The sequence below is a fragment of the Bufo bufo genome, chromosome 3, assembly GCF_905171765.1.
Source record: "Bufo bufo chromosome 3, aBufBuf1.1, whole genome shotgun sequence".
NCBI lineage: Eukaryota > Metazoa > Chordata > Amphibia > Anura > Bufonidae > Bufo > Bufo bufo.
In genome coordinates, this window is record NC_053391.1 from 445,714,317 (window position 1) to 445,740,650 (window position 26,334).

At 40.3% G+C, this 26,334-nt stretch overlaps 1 protein-coding gene across 2 annotated transcripts in view; it reads left to right on the forward strand.

Annotated features, from left to right (window-relative positions):
* Positions 1-26,334, forward strand: part of SH3RF3 (SH3 domain containing ring finger 3) — a 448,315-nt gene that overhangs the window by 192,493 nt on the left and 229,488 nt on the right. For both annotated transcript variants that reach the window (XM_040425074.1, XM_040425075.1), the window contains exon 2: positions 24,610-24,885. In XM_040425074.1, coding sequence (XP_040281008.1) covers positions 24,610-24,885 — 276 coding nt within the window. The remainder of the gene's footprint in view (positions 1-24,609; positions 24,886-26,334) is intronic.

Genomic DNA, 26,334 nt, shown 5'->3' on the forward strand with positions numbered 1-26,334 from the left:
ATTCCAGAACATGCCTGCACTCATCTCATTTGGTTGGGGTGTGTACTGTTGCCAGCACTTCTTGGTATTTTATACTATAGAGGTGACTGCATTATACTTTAATCATCCCATGTTTTAAAGGTGTGCTCATAAATACATACCCCCTGTGCTCATAAATACATACCCCTCCCATTCCAAATTGCTGGGAAAAAATATATGTATTGAATTTTTAAAAATTGTGCCTAATTTGAGAGAGAAGGAGGGGTGTGGTAGTGGCTGAAGGCACTTTGTCTCCCAGTTGGACTCTCAGGATATCATCTTCTTTTCCATTCACTAATAATGCAGGCAATTATAAGGTCTATTGAAAGAAACATGAAATTATGCAGCATTTCTGTTATTTCCCTTCTCATTTGCTTTTAAACCTTTATGTTTAGAATTGTCATTATCATTTTTATGGTACCATTTAGTTTTTTCAAAAAACATTTTCGTCACAGTTTACTGTTGCTGAAAATGTCAATCCCAAAATATCATTTTCAAGTCTTGAATTGATGTTTTTAGATAATAACATGATTCACTATTTATTTCCGCAGCCATTATATTCTGAGCGTTCATCCAGCAATGATCTGAGTCATTAACATTTTGACATTTTTATTGTGTGGTTGATGGCGAGAAGCATTTCTTGGTAATTGTTTAATTTATCTTTGCATTTGATTTTTATGCATATAGAACTCTTCACTAGGAATGTGAGGATGAAAGGTGAAGTATTTTATGTTGACGCCGTTTCTTTTTAGGGTACAGAATAAAAAATTTGTTATCAAAGGTTTAATTAAATGTTTAACGCCAGCAATATTGTGCATTTTGAAGCCTCCTATGATCTTGTTTCAATGAATAGGGCAGCTAATTTTAAATGACAAAGTAATTAAAACCTAACTATGAGTGAATTCGTGATGCTCAGTAGTCGATGAGAAGAATTACACTACAACCTGATGGGTGGGTCTTCCTTTTTCTTACATGTTGTTATTATTAAAGACAATACCTTGCGCTACCACCCTCCTTCAATCAACCAGAGCAGAGAGACTCTATTAACGAGCATCGCTCTGGTGGATCTTCAGTATGTATTACATAGTCACCCATTCATTTGAATTGCGTCGCACTGGCAGCAGATCACCTTGAGTTTCTAAATCTAAACCTGGGTTGATTAGCTGATCACTAGTTTAGTGAGGACCTACTATCTCCCCCAAAAATGGTAACTGACTGTGTTGCCACTGCTTCACAGTTTCTTGTTGTTGTTGAGGGCTTTTAGTTTTCAGTATAATTATTATTAATATAGTGTAACTATTACTACTATTATTATTGATGTCATTCTTCTTTTTCAGTATTATCAATTTGGTTTTCATGAGAAAAATTACTATAAGGTGACAGTAGATCAGTATGGCTTTGCCAGGATAAAAAGACATACAGCTACTCATACCTGTAAATACATATAGGGACTAAAGTTGAATACATTATAGATAAAATGTGTAAAATGTAATAATTAAAGGGGTTATCCAAGATGTGCTGCAATCCCGTGTGGTGGCCACGTGCTGTACATTGGGCATGTGATCATAGCCTGGGATTAAAACCTGCAATATAAGTCTGAATCTCTCACTATAGTTCCAGCGAAAGATTAAGACTCGCGCATGTGCTAACCCCAGGCTAGAATCATGTGCCGAATGTATGGCAGGATCACTGTGCATCTTGGATAACCCTTTAAGATTAAGATTCTGATGCAGATCAGGGTCTGATAAAGAATGGAGACCCCCCATTGAAATGCATCACCCGTTCCCTTGTTTTATCGTTTTACCTCTTTAGTTCCAGTATCCCTCTCTTTTGTTTTTTTTTCACTGTTTCCAAAATGGAGTCATTTTTAGAGGGTTTCCTTTTTAGGGGTACTTCAGGGTACATTCAAATGAGTCATGGTGCCCAAAAACCATTCCAGCAAAATCTGCCCTCCAAGAATCATACAGCGCTCCTTCTCTTCTGGATCATTTTCCTCAATAAACAAATGATCAAGTCTAATATTTTTGACTCATTTGTTTGATTTGGTTATCTTTATGTTCTTTTACGACTTGTATGAAAATATGATGCAGTTTTAAGTCAAATTTATATAGAACTATAGATATAGAAAATTCTGAAGGGTTCACAAACTTTCAAACACCACTATATGTGTATGATCAGGAACGATAGCTGTCAGCCAAACGAGCGTTTGTCCGACAGCTGTTAAAAGTGTATGGTACTTTGACACATTAAGGCCTCATGCACATGAGCGTATTTTGTTTCCGTGTCCGTACCGTTTTTTTTTGCGGATAGGATGCGGACCCATTGATTTCAATGGGTCTGCAAAAAATGCGGACAGCACACCGTGTGTCTGGTCCGTAGCCCCGCAAAAAAAAAATAGAACATGTCCTATTGTTGTCCATTTTAGGCATTGTTACAATGGATCCGCAAAAAAAACAAAAACGGATGGCATACGGATGTCATTCATGTTTTTTTGCGGATCCGCAATTTGCGGACCGCAAAACACATACGGTCGTGTGCATGTAGCCTAAAACTATTTCTTGTTGACCTTGGATGCTTGTCCTGCCATAAAAATTATTGTTATCAGCAGGGAAAACTAGAGATGCCATCCATAGCAAAACGTGCAATTACAACAGCTATAGCTGCCTATCACCAGGCTCCTCCCGTCAATAGTCAGGATTGTCATGTGAATGTCCATTGGACCCTCAACAATTTTTCAAGCCACTTTGATTCTGTAACATTTAACAGTCTGCTAACAGAAAGCATTTGATCTTATTATATAGAGAAGATACTTGGATTAAGTATAAAAGTCAGAGGACATTTAGCACCCAAAAATATGCACCTCATTTGTATAGAATTCCTTTAACTTGTGCGAAAACTCATCTCATATAACTACTCTTTCTTTGTGATGTCTGAATCTACTGTCCATGGTATTTCACTTCACACATCTAAAATAGCTGTCAGCATGTAGACTTACAACTCTTTGGAGTCTTAGAGGTGACCTAGTGTTATACATTGCAAACACTTAACCTCTCTTGTGAGCCAGAGCAGATTGAGAGACAGTGTCTGCCCTTCCCATGCACTCTAGTGGAGACTGCTGTAACAGAAAGCAGGCAGCTGCATGCTATCCACATGTGGGTTATTGCTTTTTTATGCTTGTAAGTATTCATTTACCCAGTAGGGATGAAATGCATTCCTCATCCTAAAACAAAATCATCTTTACATAACAAGCCATTGCTCACATAAAATGTACCTAAACTCTAATTTGTTTCTATATAATTCAATAATGCAAGCAAATATTTTAAAAAAACAGCAACTTTGTAATCCACTTATCAGCCACTACTTTTCTTCCCGACTCCATACACATTGATATCAGGTTAAAATTCGTACCCATAGAAGTCTGTGGAAAGGTTTCGGGGAGGAGGAGGGAGATGCTGGATTAAGTGAGACAGAGATGCAGCTGATGCTTCTAGTAAGTGTTCTATTTCAGTTCTGGATTCACAACTACACTGCACAGTACTGCTGGATAATGTCCCCCATAATGCTGCTGATGCTAATGTGGGTATGCTGTAGAGATATAGGGGAGGAGCTTCTCTTCTACAGTATGGCCCTGATTTATCATGCCTTCACCCCATAATTCTGGCTTCAAACGGTTGCAAAATGAGACTTTTTGGGCTCACTTGCTCAAAATGTTTTTTACTTTTTGCATTTTTACACCACTCACTCCAGTTTTGGACGGTGGTGTGGTTTTCTATGTTAATGAGTTACACTCCAGATTTATCAGAGACTTTTTTTTTAAGTCACATAAAGTTGCAATCTCACTCCAGTAGGAGGGTAGAGTAAGAAAACTAGAGTAGCTTTTCTAAACAAAAGTGTTCGGTTTAAGGTCAACACAAATTTATCAAACAACCTGGAACATTTGATAAATGTGGTATAAAGCACACCAAAAAAGACTCAACCAAAACTGACTTCGTATATTCCCCCTATGTGTGGAGTGTACAGGAGACATCATAGCAGCTAGTGTCTGCTCAATGTGCTTTTGAATTGGTTGTGTGAAATCTGTTCTTTCCCCTCAATTAATCATCCTGACACTAGTAAGGAACATAGTAAATCTATCCACTAGAGATATTTCCAGAGGCAGTCACACTTCTGCTCCAAGTGCTTTCAGATTACTTAGAATGTGGTATTAATGACCCAGCCACATAGTGAGAGTTTAATCAGCAGCTCCCACAGCACAGATATGTGAACTCAGAGCAGCGTGTCCCTGTCAGGTCTGCTTATGACAGTCCGTAATACCCAGTGCTTACATAACAGATTTAGCTGTTTGGAAAGGGCTCATTTTATGTAAAATGTTTCATATTTCTGAAATGTCAGTGAAGAGTTGTTTCATTACCTGCTGTGGTGTGAAATGGTAGTGTTAAAAACTACAGCGCATATTTATATATATATATATATATATATATATAAAATCACAAATAACGCAGCAGCACAGTCAGACCACTTGCCCTGGGTGCAACTCCTCACAGAGATCGGCTTCTCCTCCACGATATGTATTCATCAAATAACGAGGCAGCACTTCCAGCTTTTGGTGATAGGGTGACGACCCCAAAACTTTATTCCCAGCTGGGAATAAAGTTTTGGGGTTGTCACCCTATCACCAAAAGCTGGAAGTGCTGCCTCGTTATTTGATGAATATATATATATATATATATATATATATATATATACACTGCTCAAAAAAATAAAGGGAACACTTAAACAACACAATGTAACTCCAAGTCAATCACTGTTCTGTGAAATCAAACTGTCCACTTAGGAAGCAACACTGAGTGACAATCAATTTCACATGCTGTTGTGCAAATGGGATAGACAACAGGTGGAAATTATAGGCAATTAGCAAGACACCCCCAATAAAGGAGTGGTTCTGCAGGTGCTGACCACTTCTCAGTTACTATGCTTCCTGGCTGATGTTTTGGTCACTTTTGAATGCTGGCGGTGCTTTCACTCTAGTGGTAGCATGAGACGGAGTCTACAACCCACACAAGTGGCTCAGGTAGTGCAGCTTATGCAGGATGGCACATCAATGCAAGCTGTGGCAAGAAGGTTTGCTGTGTCTGTCAGCGTAGTGTCCAGAGCATGGAGGCGCTACCAGGAGACAGGCCAGTACATCAGGAGACGTGGAGGAGGCAGTAGGAGGGCAACAACCCAGCAGTGGGAACGCTACCTCTGCCTTTGTGCAAGGAGGAACAGGAGGAGCACTGCCAGAGCCCTGCAAAATGACCTCCAGCAGGCCACAAATGTGCATGTGTCTGCTCAAACGGTCAGAAACAGACTCCATGAGGGTGATATGAGGGCCCGACGTCCACAGGTGGGGGTTGTGCTTACAGCCCAACACCGTGCAGGACGTTTGGCATTTGCCAGAAAACCAAGATTGGCAAATTCGCCACTGGCGCCCTGTGCTCTTCACAGATGAAAGCAGGTTCACACTGAGCACATGTGACAGACGTGACAGAGTCTGGAGACGCCATGGAGAACGTTCTGCTGCCTGCAACATCCTCCAGCATGACCGGTTTGGCATTGGGTCAGTAATGGTGTGGGATGGCATTTCTTTGGAGGGCCGCACAGCCCACCATGTGCTCGCCAGAGGTAGCCTGACAGCCATTAGGTACCGAGATGAGATCCTCAGACCCCTTGTGAGACCATATGCTGGTGCGGTTGGCCCTGGGTTCCTCCTAATGCAAGACAATGCTAGACCTCATGTGGCTGGAGTGTGTCAGCAGTTCCTGCAAGATGAAGGCATTGATGCTATGGACTGGCCCGCCCGTTCCCCAGACCTGAATCCAATTGAGCACATCTGGGACATCACGTCTCGCTCTATCCACCAACGTCACGTTGCACCACAGACTGTCCAGGAGTTGGCAGATGCTTTAGTCCAGGTCTGGGAGGAGATCCCTCAGGAGACCGTCCGCCACCTCATCAGGAGCATGCACAGGCGTTGTAGGGAGGTCATACAGGCACGTGGAGGCCACACACACTACTGAGCCTCATTTTGACTTGTTTTAAGGACATTACATCAAAGTTGGATCAGCCTGTAGTGTGTTTTTCCACTTTAATTTTGAGGGTGACTCCAAATCCAGACCTCCATGGGTTAAAAAATTTGATTTCCATATTATTTTTTTTGTGTGATTTTGTTGTCAGCACATTCAACTATGTAACGAACAAAGTATTTCAGAAGAATATTTAATTAATTCAGATCTAGGATGTGTTATTTTTGTGTTCCCTTTATTTTTTTGAGCAGTGTATATATAAAACTAAAAAACTTAATGAGGGACATTTATCAATGCCTTTATGCCACAATTGTGGTGAAGAAAAGGCGCACAATATGGCACACGGCATGTGTACACCATAATTTGAGACTTTTTGAGTTTCTGCCTCTTACCAAATCAGGAGCATCTCACGCCAGCACAGGGAGATCAAGATTGGTGGATGGATCTGCCAGTCTTGGTAAATACCCCCCCCATGTGATTGAGCTCAGATAGATAAAGCATAAACTGCTAGTGGTGCTTGGTCAATGAACACACAACCAAGGAGTTGTACAGCGAGCCTGTGAGGAGCTGGTGCAGAGGATGGGAGTGGCCCTGATGAGGTGTTGGGTCACAGTGTACTCCCTCCGACCATCTCTCCATGAGGTTTGGTGCAGTAAAAAATTGAGTCTGAAGAATCAGTGCAGAAGTAAATGCATTATAGTCTCTTTTTACTAAGTGCAAAATATATCTTGTGGCACACCCAGCAGTGTGAAATACAAAGTGCAGTTTCTTTGGCATCAGATGAGGAGGTATGGTGGCAGGTTGAATAGCAATACGTTGGCAGTAGCAAGCTCTTGTGGATATAGGTGTCCATTGTAATACATGAGAAGAAAAGGAAATGGTTGGCATGCCACATTAGTGATTGGATCCCGGTGCTCAATGATAGGGTGATCCCCAAACAATAATATTATAAAAAATCTCGGCACTCGGGTAGAAATTATCTTGCTTTTAAGTCTTTTATTCCATCCAAAGTTATTTTATTGACATGGCCAACGTTTCAGTCCACCCTCCCTGGACCTTGTCAATGGCCGATTAGGTCAGTTGAAGAATAGAAAGTGGATGATAATCTCTACCCAAGTGTGTTATATTTCATAATATTATTTCCATTGTAATGCAGGCTTGAAGTTAGTCAGGCCTAGCAGTGGTCTAGGTGGGTGGTAGTGTCTGAGCTGTAGCCCCTCACCTTACAGCAGTGTCTATAAAGCTGTATTTCACCAATCACTCTGCTCTTTTGTCCCATTGATGCTTTATTGAAGCTGTGCTCTTGAATTTGTCTGATCTCTCTGGAGAGTTGGTCCTACAGGAGAATAAGATCTGGTTCCTGAGTATCCTGGACTGTTGGTCTCACAAGGGAATTAGATTTGGTTCCTGTGATTGGGAGCTCTGACATGTGCTTCCTCACTCCCCCACTATCAGAACAGGAACCCTTTTCCTCCACTCTCTAGCTAGACTGACACTCCCCCTCCTGTCAGAAAGTAGGACTAGCCTAATCCTACTAAAAGGGGTGGGACAGGGTGGTTAGCCCCGTTCCTGCCAACCAGTGCCAACCATTACTTTCTCTTCTGGAATATATGGCATAACATCAAATTACATTACATAACATTGTATATAAAACATTAAACAATCACGTATATCCCCAGGTGCAGATGCACCCTTTATTTTGGGCTCTGCAGCAGGGTATATGTTGAGGCAAAGTCACATTAATACTGCACAACATCTCCCCTTGTTGCAATACAGGTTGCCACTCTGGCATGGTAATGCTCATACAGATGCTGGATATCCTCCTTTGGTATATTATTCCAAGCTCTCCAGCTCTCTGATGTGGCTATGGCAATAGTGTTCAGTGATGAATGTAGATTCTGCCTTGGTACTAATGATGGCCAGAGCACAGTTCACAGAAGGGCTGGAGAATGCCTACTGCCATCATGCCCTTTAACTGTCCATGGATCTAGTCAACCTACAATACCTCTGAATATATTGATTCTTGTTGCCAAATGTGTTATAACTGTATTAAAAGTACAGTGTATTTAATTATTGCCTAGAATAACATCATATTTTATCTATAAAAGTCAAATTGATCCTTATTTCTGTCCATATTTCATATATACATAAAAATGGTATATAATACAATGTAAATATGCCTAAGAACAGCAATTATCACCTAACACCATGCAAAATTTACAAATTAAGATGGATACAACATAGAAAAATATGATCAGAACAATCTGTATTTTGTGTCCATGTTTCTCTAAACTGTATTTCCTAAGGCTCACAAACTAAGTACTGTAATTTGGGAGGAAACCAGTGTAAGGCTACTTTCACACTCGCGTTTTGGTCAAAAACAGATCCGTTACAATAATAAAACCGCATGCATCCGTCATGAAGGGATCAATTTGTATTATCTGTAACATAGCCAAGACGAATCCGTCATGAACTCCATTAAAAGTCAATGGGAGATGGATCCGTTTTCTATTCTGCCAGATTGTGTCAGAGAAAATGGATCCAACTCCATTGACTTACATTGTGTGTCAGGACAGATCCGTTTGGCTCAGTTTCGTCAAGCGGACATCAGAACGTTGCAAGCAGCGTTATGGTGTCCGCCTCCAGAATGGAATGGAGACTGATCGGAGGCAATCTGATGCATTCTGACCGGATCCTTTTCCATTCAGAATGCATTAGGGCAAAACTGATCCGTTTTGGACCGCTTGTGAGAGCCCTAGACGGATCTCAAAAACGGAAAGCCAAAACACAAGTGTGAAAGTAGCCTTAGGTTCTCTTCAGACCAGCATCATGGCTTCTGTTTCAAACTGATCCCAGTGAATCATCATGGATCATATCGACTTATTACGGAGTCCATATATCTATCATCAAGGTTATGGTATTTTGACAGCAAGGAAAGTTCTACAGACTATACTCTTCCTGCTCTCACTACTGAAATATCCACTCCAAAAAGATAACACCACAAAACCTTATTGCTAAAATTGGCGTCATCTTTATTGAATCCCCATAAAAAGATTATTAAACAGACACATACCCACATAAAATGAGGCGCCATGCTGGGAAATATATAAATTATAAGAAGGGAATTAAGAGCGCAGTGTAAACCAATTACTACCCAATCCGAGGAGCACTAAATAAGGAAACACTAAGCAAGTATCCCACAAGTACAATAAATAAAGGTAACTGCTGACCACAATGGCACTTTTTGGGGATAAACTCATGTCCGTCCCACCCACCATAGATACCGGTCCAGACCAATTGGAAGGAATTATCAGATATACTGCTTAATGTGTTGTATTATAGATACTTCAGGAGAACCATTTGAAACACGAGGTAAAAGTATCATGCTAAACCATCTGTGGGAGGGGGATCACAGAAACCGGAGAAAGTCATGAGCTACAGACCCCTCCCCCAAACATAGCAGCGTCCAGACAAACATGCATACAATGCAATAAAACTAAGAGTAAAAGGGTGATCTTTCAACCACTCATAGAATAAAGAAACATTGCTTTACACAAGCACAACGCGCCGCCGGGCCAGGGGAACACCATGCCACAATGACCAAAAACAAGTCACTAAATGCAAGTCCCATCCCCAATCCCACAGTGAATGCACGCCCGCACCAACACATGAAGCACATAGAGAGCTAGAAGCCAAAGGATCGCATATGTAAAAATGGTTCAACCCCCATAGTAAATTGACAAGACCATATATATCCTAATAAGTGCACCATAGTACCACATATACCTTAAAGCGGTTGTGAAAGAAAGGGGCAAACACCCCCCCCCCCCCCCCACACACACACACACACACTTGGCCAGACCGGTGAAGGAAAGCTTACTTACCTGCTTACTACACCAGCTCTCCATTCCTTCTCCTCTAGACCTGGATAAAAAGGAGTGTGTAGCCGTCACCAAAATCCCATCCATTCTTTCACAACCCCTTTAATATTAACCAGAAAACAAAGTGCAAAGTGTCAAAAAAAAGTGCTCAATGTCGGTGCCCAGGTGAAACAAAACCGCATGCAGTGTGGCACATAGAAGACAAATGACTAAAGTGCAAAGTGAACACTCACAAGATAATGGAAGATTAATATATATATATATATATATTTCATAATCACTCTATTACCTTATATATTGGAAAATAAATACAAAAACAAATGACAAGAAATCCAGTTGATCGGACTTATTACTGCTTCTGTATATTTTCATTTTCTCTACGGTCCACATGGTAGTAGTAGTATTTGAAGTGAGAAGATGGATCTTCTTTAGACGGATCTCTTTGTTGTATTAACTGAAAGGCTATGTGATGCATGGAAGCCTAGTCATTAAATGGGGATAACTCTCAGGAGAGGGACCGAGATTACCAGTAAGCAGACATATGAGTTCTCATCTTCCCAGGCAGCAGAAGGTACAGAGTGCATCGTGAGGACACCAGGTCCCAGCATGAGTGATTCCACAATATGTATCATGTTTATTAAAAAGATAATTATACACAAATGAAAACGAATGCATGCAATGTATACGTGGCTTTATTTCCCTGTACAAGAATATCTGTTTATTGCTGTATCACATATCTCAGAATCCCAGGGGATCAGCAACAACTGGTCAGTAGTTTGTTGATTTAGAAAAGCAATGCATTTTTAGAATGAGAAATGCTGTATTGAGGTTGCGTTTCCTAACCTATATACTTTACAAGTCCTATATTTCAGCTCAGTGCTCATCAGGTTCTGGATTATTGGATGGTAATAAAAGCATATAAATATCAGCTTTATGTTAGAAGAAAGATCCACATGGAGCTACCAACATGCCTGCAATTTATGTAATTGGAAATATTACTCTCTATGAGGCTCTCCAGCTATCTAGCAGTGGTGCAAGGGCCTTCTGTTCAAGCACTTTGGTGGTGAGGTGATCTCATAAGCATCATTTTACTCACTAATCCAGCTTTTATAAAGATTCCTACAGATTCCCGCTTACATAAGAAGTTGGGGTGGGGGGTTCTTGCACAAGAATATAATGTGAGCCCTTTGCTGAATAAACAGATTATCAAGAGTGAGGGGCTCATGATTAGAGTTCCTTAGAGCCCTTTTACACGGGCAGAGGACTGGGATATTTATTGACCGTGTTCCCGATAATTGCCCCATGTAAAGGTGCCACCAATTACCCAACATATGAGCAAACACTAGATGGGTGATCCCGTATGTCATGTGGCACCTAAATCATTGTATGTTGGCAGCCAATCACCCCGTGTGAACAGGGATGTGCTGCCCACAAACAATGGGAGAGATTTATCAACCTCCATGCGCCAGAAAGCTGGTGTGGAAAAAGTCCAAAATTGTGCGTTTGCACAAAAGGCATCTGTATCTGACATCCTGGCCACTTCCTAAACAGAGGTGGGGTGCTGGTGTACTGTGGGCAGGGACATCATCCCTAGCAAATGTATCATCATTTATGCCGCCTAGCATATACATCATTCTAGGCACATGGACTGCTGGAGGATGCATTTAATTTAAGAGGTGTGCACTTTGTTTTAAATTAAAGGGATTCTCTGGGCATTATTTAAAATGGCAGCAACCTACCCTAGAATGTGAGAAGGACAGGATGCCCCCACTTGCAGAGCTGCTTAGGGGGATGAGGGGACAGGGCCTCACTACACACTACGCTCTTGCACTTGCATATACTACATATTGGTGAGTTTTACTGTCAGGCTGCTCAGCCATGATGGCATATTGTAGGCAGGATCATATCATTACCATCTATTGTAGAGCAGTGTAATGAGGCTTTGCCTCCTCACCCCCCTAGGAAGCTCTGCATGTGGTGGCAAACAGTCCTTCTCACATTTTAGGACAGGTTGCTGGCTGCCATTTTAAATAATTACTGGAAAGTCTCTTTAAGCACATGCTTCAGTGGCACAGGGGATATCAAGACCATCATAGAAAATACTGGTATTGATAAATCTCTGTAGGGGGATGAATGATCACAGTGCAGCGGAGAGAGTTTATAATGATTAGGAACAAACTGTTCGTACCAATGTCCTGTGCATCAGCCATCAGCCCATGTAAATGGGCTCTTACACTTCACTATCTCTCTCTAATCAGTGCTTCATCTGATGGATCAGAATCTATCAATAATTTATAATCAAGGGAACCTTAGTGCCCTTTTAGTTTTTTGTGGTTTGGGGCTCCCTTGCCCATGGGGCCCCTGAGGAGCTGCTCTGGCTGCACAGATGGTTTGTCCACCTGTTTTACATGGAGGAATCAGATCTTCGCTTACAACAAAGGACATCAGTGAACTCCATGAATTTGTATATATGACATAGACTCTAGTAGATTGTCACACTAATGAATAATTTGAGGTGAGGTCAGGGTCTGTTAGACTGTGTCGTCTTTGGAGCTCACTCATCTCTTATCAAAGGATGGTTCTGAACATCGTAGAAGAGCGAGACATGATTAGAAGAAGGAGGAGCTCGTGTCAAAGTGTTCACACTTTAAAGTGCCTCTTAATCACTGAGAAGACAGTCTATGTCAAGATATCTCAATTAATGAGCTGTCTGTATGGCATACCCTGGGAAAGATAAGAAGCCCGAACCAACACAAAGCGTTCTTTACTTACCCTATTGATTGATTCATGTGATAATTATAAAGTATATGTGATTATAAAGATATTCTAGATTCTGGAACTCCTTGGCCTTAGGAGCTAAAGGTACTAATGCACTAATACACATAAGTGATCTCACAAACTCATATACAGAATATAGTATATATAAAAAAAAACACAAACAGCCTTGTATACATAGTCCTACAGTATGTGAGCTCTATCATCACTGTGCAGAACAGATGTGTAGCCTCTTACAAAGCTGTCAAATACTGAAACTGGGACAGGCCTTTTGAGAATCTTTCATATTTCTGCACCATGCCATCTAATTGACGCTCTTGTTTAACAGTGTTTGAACTGGTTTATTTAATTGGTGAAGGCACCTTGACCTTGTAGCAGAGCTGAGATTGTCATTGTAGTTATAGACATGTCTTGTGATTTTACATAGCATTTCAAGTAAATCTAATGGGTTAACGTAAAGGGGTTTTGCCATGATTAATGTAAAAAATGAAAACCAGACATGATATAACACATGACAATCTCTTTCTAACAAAGCTATAACCAGGCTGTAACTCACCTAGAACCAGCTATCTCTCCATTCATTGCTCCAGTTGCTCTACTAGATTTATTTCAGGGTGGAAGCTCAGGGGTGTGTCCTTTCTCAGGGGTGTGTCCTTTCTCAGGGGTGTGTCCTTTCTCATGGGTGTGTCCTTTCTGCTGCAGCTCTTTCCCTGTAACTGCCACAGCTTCTAACAGAAGATCTGGCCCGTGACAGTTGAAGCTTTAAGCTGAGCATGTGCGACCACCTCAATATGGTGGACGGAGAAATAAAGAAAAGAACAAACAGTGTGTGGCACTATGCAGATACATTTTATTGAAAAGCTTAGTAGCTATACTAATATTTAGTTATATACAATTACACAAGTATTCAGATCTAGGTGCTGGTTTGAAAACAACCCCTTTAGCCGTTTTAGAAAACTCACAGATACTTTTCGTTTTCATCTGTGGTTTGGGAATGCTTTTAAATGAAGACGTTTTTGTTTATCAGTTGATCTATTTTCATCAATGGTGTTGAGGTTTGTGTACTTTTCATATAATATGCTGTATAAATATTGGACTGCATCTAGAGAACCAAATGTTATTGCCTGCTTACATTATGTTGGAAAGTGTGAAGCACTATTTGCTATGATATGGTATAGGGGGTAATGATTGCGCCGTTTTACCCTTCGTGAGCTGTTTCTGTTTTCTTCCCACCTCCGAGTTGTGTCTAGTTCTTGTGATTACCACCAGTTTTCTTATGTGCAGCATTTCTTTTTCAGAACATCATGTTGCTGTCCATAGTACTGAACTTGTAAACTGAGCTCCTGTTAAGACTACTTTCACACTAGTGTTTTATCTGGATCCGTCAGGGTTCAGCAAAAACGCTTCCGTTACTGATAATACAACCGTCTGCATCCGTTATGAACCGATCCGGTTGTATTATCTTTAACATAGCCAGGACGGATCCGTCATGAACTCCATTGATAGTCAGTGGGGGACGGATCCGTTTTCTATTGTGTTAGATTGTGTCAGAGTAAACGGATCCCATTGACTTGCATTGTGGGTCATGACGGATCCGTCTTGCTCCAGATCCCGGGACGGAAAGAAAACCGCAGCATGCTGCGGTTTGCGCTCCAGTATGAGAACGAAACGGAATGCATTTTGAAGCATTCCATTCAGTTACGTTTTGTCCCCATTGACAATGTCCCCAGCCCAAACCAGTACTCCACCTCCAACTTGCTGGCGTCTGAGTCGGACTGGAGCTCTCTGCCCTTTACCAATCCAGCCACGGGCCCATCCATCTGGCCCATCAAGACTCACTCTCATTTCATCAGTCCATAAAACCTTAGAAAAATCAGTCTTGAGATATTTCTTGGCCCAGTCTTGACGTTTCAGCTTGTGTGTCTTGTTCAGTGGTGGTCGTCTTTCAGCCTTTCTTACCTTGGCCATGTCTCTGAGTATTGCACACCTTGTGCTTTTGGGCACTCCAGTGATGTTGCAGCTCTGAAATATGGCCAAACTGGTGGCAAGTGGCATCTTGGCAGCTGCACGCTTGACTTTTCTCAGTTCATGGGCAGTTATTTTGCGCCTTGGTTTTTCCACACGCTTCTTGCGACCCTGTTGACTATTTTGAATGAAACGCTTGATTGTTCGATGATCACGCTTCAGAAGCTTTGCAATTTTAAGAGTGCTGCATCCCTCTGCAAGATATCTCACTATTTTTGACTTTTCTGAGCCTGTCAAGTCCTTCTTTTGACCCATTTTGCCAAAGGAAAGGAAGTTGCCTAATAATTATACACACCTGATATAGGGTGTTGATGTCATTAGACCACACCCCTTCTCATTACAGAGATGCACATCACCTAATATGCTTAATTGGTAGTAGGCTTTCGAGCCTATACAGCTTGGAGTAAGACAACATGCATAAAGAGGATGATGTGGTCAAAATACTCATTTGCCTAATAATTCTGCACTCCCTGTATAATGTAATGGAAAAATGAATCCAGCCAGCAAAGGAAGCAATATGGACAATCACAATACATTAGTAAGTGCCTTGTATTAACTTTCTCTACATGATAAATGTTATTTGCTGAAGTGAGACAACCCCCTTCAAAGGGAACTTGGGACATTTAACATGTTGTCTGAGCTGCAGGCAGAATATTTTTTTTTTTTTAATTGATATATAGTTTTATAGGAAAACATTCAGTAAAATTGTAATTTATCCATGTATATCTATCCTCATGCTGGGCTTTGAAGTCCAGGAGGCGGTCCTATCAGTGATTGACAGCTCTCTCTGTATACACAGTCATAGAGGGAAAGCTGTCAATTACAAGTATTACTGAATCTTTTCATATAAAACTATATATGAATCTTCTCAGCTCCTCTTGCTCTATAACATGCTGCCTGCAGATTACTTTGCATTTTCATGATGATAGGTTCCCTTTAAAAAGGTTTCCAGGATTACAAAATGGCTGCTTTCTTCCAGAAACAGGGCCACACCTGTCGTCTTGGTTTGAAGCTCAGCTCCATTGAACTGAATGGTGCTGAGTGGCAATACAACACACAACCTATGAACAGGTGCAGTGCTTTTTTTGGTAGAACATACCAATGTTTTTCTAATTTTGGGCAACCCCTTTTATTTGGATAACATTCTTACTATAATCAAAATACATTATTTAAATCTGTGTTCCCCAAGCAGAACCACATGAGGCGCTTAAGAACCCCCAGTGATTGATGGCTGGTGGCACCAGGTAATTCATAGCTTTACTAGAACTTGGTATTACTGGTCATCAAAACTATAATAAGTGCCCAGTCATATATTTAATGTTTTTTCACCTTTTTACATTTTAGTGTGGGTCTGCTGTATATGTGCCCTGCCAGCTACAAAACATGAGTAACCCTGATCAGGGCTAAATATACAGTAGTTATCTATTTTTACCAGTATACCATAGACATGTAATATTGGTTATCCTTACTGTGATGAGGGTAATCCTGACTAGTATTCACAGTCTTCTAGGCATACCTCCCTCTGGCTGTAAATTAATGCAGTTATGTATCCATTATTTTATGCAAAGTTGGATATATTTGTAAATTATTTAACTTAAGAACCAGCTTGACTTTTCATAGCCCCTGTAGTACTTGGTTGGTGATATAATACTTGTATATTCCAATACAGTATTTTATTAGGACAGTGTTTTTCTACTACATGTGCTAAGTAGTGTCATTTTTGGCCAGACTAGTGTAGAAATATTCATGCATTCCTCCCAGCTGAATGGCATTTTATTGCTTTTTTCCCCATATTTTGATATATCACATCCATTCTATTCTTACCTACTTTTATTGCCATGAACAGTGACGAGGTATATGTGACTGACGTCAACTGTTGTACCATTCATGTTATGGGTTTCCCAATGTAATGCATTATATGTTATAGCACCTTACAATAATGCTCTTTTTAATTGCATCACTTTATACATTCATGGACACCCTGCTTGTGTTCATCACTCTAGATTTTTCTTATTCCTGCTGTAAGGAAGTGTTTTTCGGCGTGATATGCAGAGGCACATTACATTTGATATATGATATTTATTAGTTCATGCAGTTACAGAAAGCACAGTAGGGGACCTTAGTAATGCTTGCTTTCCACCGCAGCATGATGTAGTCATTGCACTATTATTTTAGTAATAGGAGAAAATGGCAAAAGAGCTAAGTTAAAGTAGGTTTATTTAACTAGTTCATGTAATGTGCATAGTGGAATTAGGGGGTTTATGACTGCAGTTCTAGGGTTGGGCATATAAACAGTATGGACTTTTAATGGGTTGCCTGGCTAAGAGCTCATTCACATGACAGTAAAAAAAAAAAATGCTGTGATGGCCATTTTCAGAACCAATTAGAGTCTATGGGGCTATTCACATGACATTTTTTAAGAAAAGTGTCCTATTTTGGGCCATTTTCACAGCCAGAATGACCCCATTGAACGGACGTTTAAATAGGAGTGCATGTGTCCAACAGTGTTAAAAACTTAAACACTGTAAAAATGTCCTTTCAGGCTTTAAAATAAAATAAAAATACGCGACCCATCCACTTGCACTTGAGGGAACCCTTGCTCCATACTGGAGGCAGGACCTGATGCTCCCAGTGTCGGGACATCACATGATGTGACATCACAACACTTGGAGGTGTCAGGTCCTGCTGCTTCCAATGCCGAGCAAGTGAATGAGATGAGTATTTTTAAATTTACTTTATTTAAATTGTTGGCACAATCAAGTGTTGGGGGTGTTGTGGGGGGGGGGGGGGGGATCAGCAGTATAATTACTGAGGGCACAACAAGGCAAAATTATATATACTGAGGGTACTGAGGGCACTAAGTGGGGGCCATTAGTTATACTGGGGGACACTGTGTTGCCATTCATTATACTGAGGGACACTATGGGGGTACTATGGGAGGCATGTATACCGAGAGCATTACAAGGGTTGGGATTTAAACTGTAACTGTCATATTTTTTTATTTGCTAGTTTATTAGAGCTAGGCATGTGTACCTGAGTTAGTCAATGATTGTCAAAAGATTTGTAATTACCTTATAATAACAGCTTTCATTAATGTCCCCTGTCCCTTTCCACTGCTCCCTTAAAAGACAGTTGCTGTGGCTTGTCTGTCTTGCTAAGAAGACAGGAAGACGGAGGGGCGGTCCTTCACACTGCATGCCTGCATTAGGCTTCAGAGTGAGGAGGCGTGTCTCTCATTAATCCAATCTGATTTGCTGGCAGGGAGCTGCTGGCTACAGCAAGTGTGTATGGGAAGTAAGGGAAAGCAGTTTTGGCCTCAGAGAACTGGCAGAGGAGCCATTTTGAGAAGGTCCTCATATTGTAAATGTTTAAACAACCGTAACTAAGGGAAAAACTCAAGAAAAACAGTGGTATGTAAAGAAACTAAAGATTGCTTTATGCATAATGCTGCTGCAGCAGTAACATATGCTAAAATAGATTATTTGATGAAAACATGGCGGTTACACTTTAGCAAAAAAAAAGGCCTATGAAATTCATCTGTTTTTAATGGCATAGAACGGCAGCAGCAGGGGATTGGTTTCATATTTAGCCCTTTCCAGTCCCAAGCAAAGCACTGGAAATTTTTTAATTTTTCAGATTAGGCTCTGAGGCAAACAATAACCCACCTCTAACACTACTACATAGTACATATAGAACATAAGGCCGAAAAAAGACATTTGTCCATCCAGTTCGGCCTGTTATCCTGCAAGTTGATCCAGAGGAAGGCAAAAAAAAAAACCCTGTGAGGTAGAAGCCAATTTTCCCCACTTTAGGGGACTAAAAAATTTCTTCCCGACTCCAATCAGGCAATCAGAATAACTCCCTGGATCAACGACCCCTCTCTAGTAGCTATAGCCTGTAATATTGTTACGCTCCAGAAATACATCCAGGCCCCTCTTGAATTCCTTTATTGTACTCACCATCACCACCTCCTCAGGCAGAGAGTTCCATAGTCTCACTGCTCTTACCGTAAAGAATCCTTTTCTATGTTTGTGTACAAACCTTCTTTCCTCCAAACGCAGAGGATGTCCCCTTGTCACAGTCACAGTCCTGGGGATAAATAGATGATGGGATAGATCTCTGTACTGACCCTTGATATATTTATACATATTAATTAGATCTCCCCTCAGTCGTCTTTTTTCTAAAGTGAATAACCCTAATTTTGATCATCTTTCAGGGTACTGTAGTTGCCCCATTCCAGTTATTACTTTAGTTGCCCTCCTCTGGACCTTCTCCAGCTCTGCTATGTCTGCCTTGTTTACAGGAGCCCAGAACTGTACACAGTACTCCATGTGTGGTCTGACTAGTGATTTGTAAAGTGGCAGGACTATGGTCTTATCACGGGCATCTATGCCCCTTCTGATGCAACCCATTATCTTATTGGCCATGTAAGCATCACTTTTAAAATACAGGGTGACCCACAAAAAAGTAGCCCACCTCCAGCGATAGTATGGCAAGATGAACAAGCAAGTGGATTGTTTCTTTTTTTAATTACCCGTCTCAGATTATGTTGGCTGGTACTGCTTGCAGATCTTCAGCAGAGATGCTACTGATAATGTTTTTTGATGTTTTCCTTGAGTTCATCTAGGGGATGTGGATTGTTAGCGGATATTTTCTGTTTAAAATTTCATGTGGACAAGTCTGGGGAACGTGGTTGCCATAACCTCCTGCTCACAGTTTGCTCCTCTGTAAACAGTTCATTAACTGATGCCAGTGAGTTCTGTGAGGTGTGGCATGTTGCCCCATCCTGTTGGAAAAAGCAGCATTTTTTCTTCTTGTGTTAGTTGGTTGTAAAACTTTTCAAAGATGTCCAGGTAAATTGCCGTGTTCACAGTTGATTTGAAGAGAATTCAGTCCACTATTCATGTTCCTGAAGCTGCGCACCAACGCCAATTTTCTGGTCGTGAAGTGGTGTTTCAGGAGTCAAATGGGATTGTCAGTGGGCCAGTACCTCGTATTCTAGGTATTTACGTGACCTGATAAATGTAACCAAGCTTCGTCCATCATGAAGTACAGCAATGGGTCCAAATGTTTACCTTTGTCAGACTCTTCCAGTTCCTGCACACACATTATTTAGTACAGTTTCAGGTTCAGAGATTTCAGTGCTCGCTGACACGTCGTTCACCCACTTGCTGAGACAGTCTTGGAGTTGATTTTTGGGGGCTACTTGCAATCCGCTGCTGAATTTCATGCACAACTTCAGCTGCCCTGATTGATGGAGGCTTCGGTTTCTTCATGTTTGCAGCTGAGCCAGTTTGATGCCATTTCCGAACCAGACTCTGAATACAACATTTAGCTGGTGGTTTTGTTCCCAGGTACTTGTTGCAAAGGTCTTTTGTGTTTCCTTAATTGATCTGCTTGGCACATAGCCTTCCACAATCACTATTCGCTGTTTCAGGGAGAACACCATCTTTCTGACGCAATAGGCCAATTTATCAAATCATAAAGCAGTCTTAGTTGCCCATAGCAACCAATCAGAGCTCAGCTTTCAGTGCCTATAGGGCTGTGAAAAAATGAAAGCTGAGCTCTGATTTGTTGCTATGGACAACTAAGACAGATTTACAATTAGGCAGTTTGATTTGAAGATATGGCAGGCAGCTTTTTAGTGGGCCACCCTGCATGTAAAATGATAGCCACCCTTTATTTTATTGAATGTAGAATTTTTTATATAAATGGAATAAATAATATTGCTACTCTTACTGGTACCACAACACAACTGCAGTGATTTAGCCCCCGACTGCAAGTTCCAAGTGTAACGGCTATTGGAAGGGCTTGTGCAGTGCTACAATACTGATGACCTATCCTGATAGGTCATCAACATCAGATCATCAGAGGTCTAACTCTTAAAAGATATAGCAAAGATCATAATCGGACGAGCAGTTGTAATTACACTGCTCGGCAAAGGAGATGGCACACTGGTAATTTTGAAGCAGAAGCAGCGCTCGCACGAACGCCACTATCTCTTCAAACAGCAGATCAGCGGTGGTGCCGGGAGTCAGACCCCTGCTAATCTAATATTGATGGCCTATCAATATTATAGCACTGCACAACCCCTTTAAAGCACCAAACACTGATTGTGATGGAACAAAAATTGTATACTATAGAACATATTAGCATATAGTCACCCCAAAGTCTATAATATCATGGTATACTATAGAACATATTAGCATATAGTCACCCCGAAGTCTATAATATCATGGTATACTATAGAACATATTAGCATATAGTCACCCCAAAGTCTATAATATCATGGTATACTATAGAACATATTAGCATATAGTCACCCCAAAGTCTATAATATCAAAACATTGAATTATGTCTCCTGATTGCCATTTCCTTTCAATAGAGCTGATGATAGTGATTTCTCTTCTAGATCTATAGGGTGTACCATTTGGTGTAATTTAGGTTAAATGTTTTGATTCTCATTGGTCAATACTTCGTACAAACGTGATATGAAAGGTCATTCCCAAGGAAACCCAAGCAGATAGTCTCAAGGAAACCCAAGGAAACACAGAAAGAACATACAAGCTCTTCACCGAAACTGCACATAGCTAACTACCGAACCACCATGATGCACCATTATATAGAATGGTGTACTGTAAGTGTTCCTGGATCTTTTCTCTGTGGTGTGAACTACAGATGAACATGTAAGATGTCAAGCACAATGCACTGTGACACTCATCAGTCACGGCCATTGCTGAATCACATTCAATTTACCACACATTATCACAAAGTGAAGGTTCTCTCCCCGGTGACGAGTGCTCTGACAGAAGCTCAAGAGGAGATGAGAGAGATTGCTGGGGCGTACTATATGATCTGTGAAATTACAGCTACCTGTCTGCGTTATCAGCATTTTTGAGGGAACAGCCGTTTCACCCTTACAGAAGACGGAAAAGCTCTCCTTTTCTTTCTTGCAGTTATCCTTAAAATCTGGATTTTACACATTTCACATCAGACCTGCTTAGACAACTTAACAGTGATATAATTATATTTATCCTCCTTATCATTGTTTCATCTTCTATCTTCTCAGGCAAACACAGTCTATGAGGCACAAAATACCATACTCACCAACTCTGAAGATCACTGAGGACAATGTAATAGAGTCACTATGCTAATGTTCAAAATGCTACCCGAGGTGAAAACCAGGGCACTGCCAGGATAATAACCTTAGGAGTAGTAGCCCCAAGTCAAGTCTGTTTGCTTGACACAATGGTTCCCCACCCACTGTATAACAGATAGTATGTGCTATCACTTGCTAAACGGTGGGGTCTACTTAAAATGAATCTCCACATTTCATCATGTCATTTTTAGGACCAATATCCTCAATTGAATGTTATATTTATAGCAGTTAGACCTCCATTTTTATACATAGATGTAGAGTAAAAAGAACTGTGGCTCCCAGCAGTGCACATGAAGCTTACAAGCTCACTTTATACTGGGTTATTATTACTGCTTTCATTATATAAATAGTCTGCAGTAAGCTCCATCTAGTGGTGACTGCAGACAGCCAGATTTGCATCTTGAATTTAAAAAAAAAAGTGCTTATAAAATAATTGTCATTGGAGGTATATACTAAATTGTTAAAGGTTGATTGGAGGCATATAGCTGAACCTGTACGCCATATTTTTACAAACATAATAAAAATTCCAAACATAATTTTTTGGACTTAGAACTTAGGTTTCGCATCATTTTATATGTTAGCGTACATATATACAAACTGCACATTCTGCAATTCCCTGATATACTTTTATTATAAAAATACTACATTTTTGAGAAAGAGTGAGCCAATAAATGATTTGCTGTTAATTTGGCAGCGTACACAGGCTATTTGTTTGTCTGTGTGCATAGCCCCTGGTAAAATGCAGAGCAGTACAGGCACACTTGGCTTCACTTGTTATTGGATCACTTTCAGTCAAAAATAGGGCAATCCTAATGATAGAAATTACTGTATGTTTAATATATGCGCAAGGTTAGGTTCCTAAGAAAGGGCCTTATATGTTAAAGAGGTGGTCTGATCACTGAGGCCCCCAAAATCATTAGAATGAAGGGGCTGGGGTGTCCAGACACTGTGCAGATGCTACGATTCAGCCCATACCAAATTGTTATAATCTGCTAGCTGTAACCTCGTAACAAATTATTATAATCTAGCTGGAACAAGTTGATGATAAAAATATGGTAGAACAATTCTTTTTCATCTGTAAATGTTGCGCTTTAGAAATCAACAGCTTCCGGGATAAGAAAACCCTGTTCTATTCAGCTCTGAAATTGTGCTGAATTTCTATGTGTATTCATCGACACGCAGTATTTTGTCACATTTTGAGCAGCATTGAGTTAAACATTGGTATATATTAAATCTGAGGGGATTCAGGTATTAACCTATGGCAGAACTGCTCTTAACCCACAAGGCATGAGTGAAAATCAATGCCCTCAATTACTAAAAACCATGTTCTGAGATGAGCTCTAGTTTTGTTAATCTACGATACAGACCAATGAGATTTAGTGAGCGTGTGCAGGATAAATAAAAGGATTTAACAAGCTGCTTTGACCTGTGCAATTTGAAGAAACATTGTCTATTATAAGAATCAATCTAGGATTAACATACTTTAGAATATGTTATTTAATCTATACAGGCAGCCGAGCATGGTCCCATGTCTGTTCACATTATCCTTTATTATAGCGTCCTGGAAAGCAGCAATAATGTTTCTACTTTGTATATTGTATGTATTATATTCCTCGCTTTAGACCATCAATTTGTTAATAGGGTTTTTACTTAGCATAAGAAAATTGTGTCCTAGAACTATACCATAGCGCTATTCATTATCTAGGAGCAATTATTAAAACCTGATAAAATGAAGGCAATTTATTGGTTGCCACTGGCCTATTCCTGCTCCAAAGTCAGATGTATCCTGATGTCCCTATGACATATAGCTATGATCTTTATATCATGGTTAACCATGTGAATAATCTGAACATGTAGTAATGGCTGAGGCCATTTTCACATGTAGCGCCAAGATTAGCACAGTTCTTATCCTCAGCAGAAATTGTGTCTGACGAAGGTCTTTTGAGACCATAAAATGGTTTTGGTTGCCAGTAAACACTAACAAATAAATTTGCTTGAAGCAAGGAAATGTTGTGTGAAGTTCTTTGCACCAATGTGTTCTTCCTTATCTTTCTTCAGGGCTCCACATATCCGAGCTTTAAAAAGAAAAAAGAAAAACATGATTTTTCATTTGGGAGATGTTTATGCTATAAGTGTCTAAACTCGGTGTTCCGAGGGTTCTCACGTGAATTGCAGCATGTGGAAGGTTTTGATAGTTAAACAAGAACTTGTATTGTGAGAAATCAGACCCCTTAACAAAATGTGTTAATCTGTGGAGGTGCGGTCAGAAGAATTGAAACACAGGAGGTCATTTATTAACCAGAAATACGTCTATATTAGGTGTATTTCTGGTGCAGATCGCGGCACAATGGTCCTTTGCGCCGCAATCTGTGACTTCTCCCCACTCACACCAGGTCTAAAAGAAGTGGGCGGGGAAGGGGACAGGTTGGCATGCCCGTCTCATTTACCATTTTTTATGCCTGGTTTAGGTATAAAAAATGGTCTAAATGTAAAGTAGCTAGGAAGCCGACGACTCTTCATAACGGAGGTGGATCAACCACCGGCTTACGGCCTTATTAAGACCGGTGTCTAAAACGCTGGTCTTAATAAATGTGCCCCACAGTTTTTTGGCAGAATGTATCCTAAATCATTATGTGAACTGAAGTTGTATTTCATTGTTTGCCCTTTTTTTCTTTTTTTCCTGCAGAATATTGCACAGCTTCCATGTGGAAGAGCACTCTATGCTTATGAGGGAAAGCAGCCTGGTGATCTGAAATTTAACAAAGGAGACATCATCATTCTGCGGCAGAAAGTGGATGAGAACTGGTACCATGGAGAACTGAATGGAAATCGTGGCTTCTTTCCTGCAAGCTATATCCAGTGCATAAAGCCTCTTAGCCAGCCTCCTCCACAAGGGAAAGCACTTTATGACTTTGAAATCAAGGATAAAAATCAAGATAAGGACTGTCTAACATTCACCAAGGTAAATAGTCAATAATCCTATTGATCTCTGCAGTGTTTGCATATCCTTCAACAAGCTGCATTTAAAAGGACACATATCAGAAAGGGTTAGAAAACTTTTTTTAAATAATTTTGGCTTCTTTTCTGATTCATTTTGGCAGTACTATACCATAGAAAATTATATTATATAGATTTTGCCCTTCTATAACAGTTAGCACAGAGTGAAAAACCTCTATATAGATAGGTAAGCCATTGTCAGTTTACTGCTGCTGTGAGGGGGAAATGGTATTTGCTAGTATAATAATATATATAGAATTGGGGTGACAGTATGACAGGTCTATTGTTCTTTTGATAGGCCTAGATAGAAATGTCTACAGAACAGCATTGCACTTATCAATGTAATGTCTAATTGAGTCACTTTTCAGCATTCCCTCTCTGTCCGCAGTCATGGTTTATCTGAGAAAGTCAAACAAGGCAGGAAGTAGAATATATTGAGTGACTTCAAAAAAATATATTCAGAAAACGATTCACCTGTTTTTTGAATAGTTAGATTGTTAACCACCTCAGCTCCCCTAGCTTAAACCCCCTTAATGACCAGACCACTTTTTACAATTCTGCACTACTTTCACGGTTTATTGCTCGGTCATACAACTTACCACCCAAATGAATTTTACCTCCTTTTCTTCTCACTAATAGAGCTTTCATTTGGTGGTATTTCATTGCTGCTGAAATTTTTACTTTTTTTGTTATTAATCGAAATTGACCGAAATTTTTGCAAAAAAATGAAATTTTTCACTTTCTGTTGTAAAATTTTTCAAACAAAACTACATTTCTATATAAATTTTTCTCAAAATTTATTGTTCTACATGTCTTGATAAAAAAAAATGCAATAAGTGTATATTTATTGGTTTGCGCAAAAGTTATAGCGTTTACAAACTATGGTACAAAAATGTGAATTTCCGTATTTTGAAGCAGCTCTGACTTTCTGAGCACCTGTCATGTTTCCTGAGGTTCTACAATGCCCAGACAGTAGAAACACCCGACAAATGACCCCATTTCGGAAAGTAGACACCCTAAGGTATTCGCTGATGGGCATAGTGAGTTCATGGAAGTTTTGAATTTTTGTCACAAGTTAGCGAAAAATGATTTTTTATTTATTTATTTATTTTTTTCTTACAAAGTCTCATATTCCACTAACTTGTGACAAAATTTTTTTTTTACATGAACTCACCATACCCCTCACGGAATACCTTGAGGTGTCTTCTTTCCAAAATGGGGTCACTTGTGGGGTATTTATACTGCCCTGGCATTTTAGGGGCCCTAAAGCATGAGAAGTAGTTTGGAATCCAAATGCGTAAAAAATGCCCTGTGAAATCGTAAAGATACTCTTTGGAATTTGGGCCCCTTTGCGCACCTAGGCTGCAAAAAAGTGTCACACATGTGGTATCGCCGTACTCAAGAGAAGTAGGGC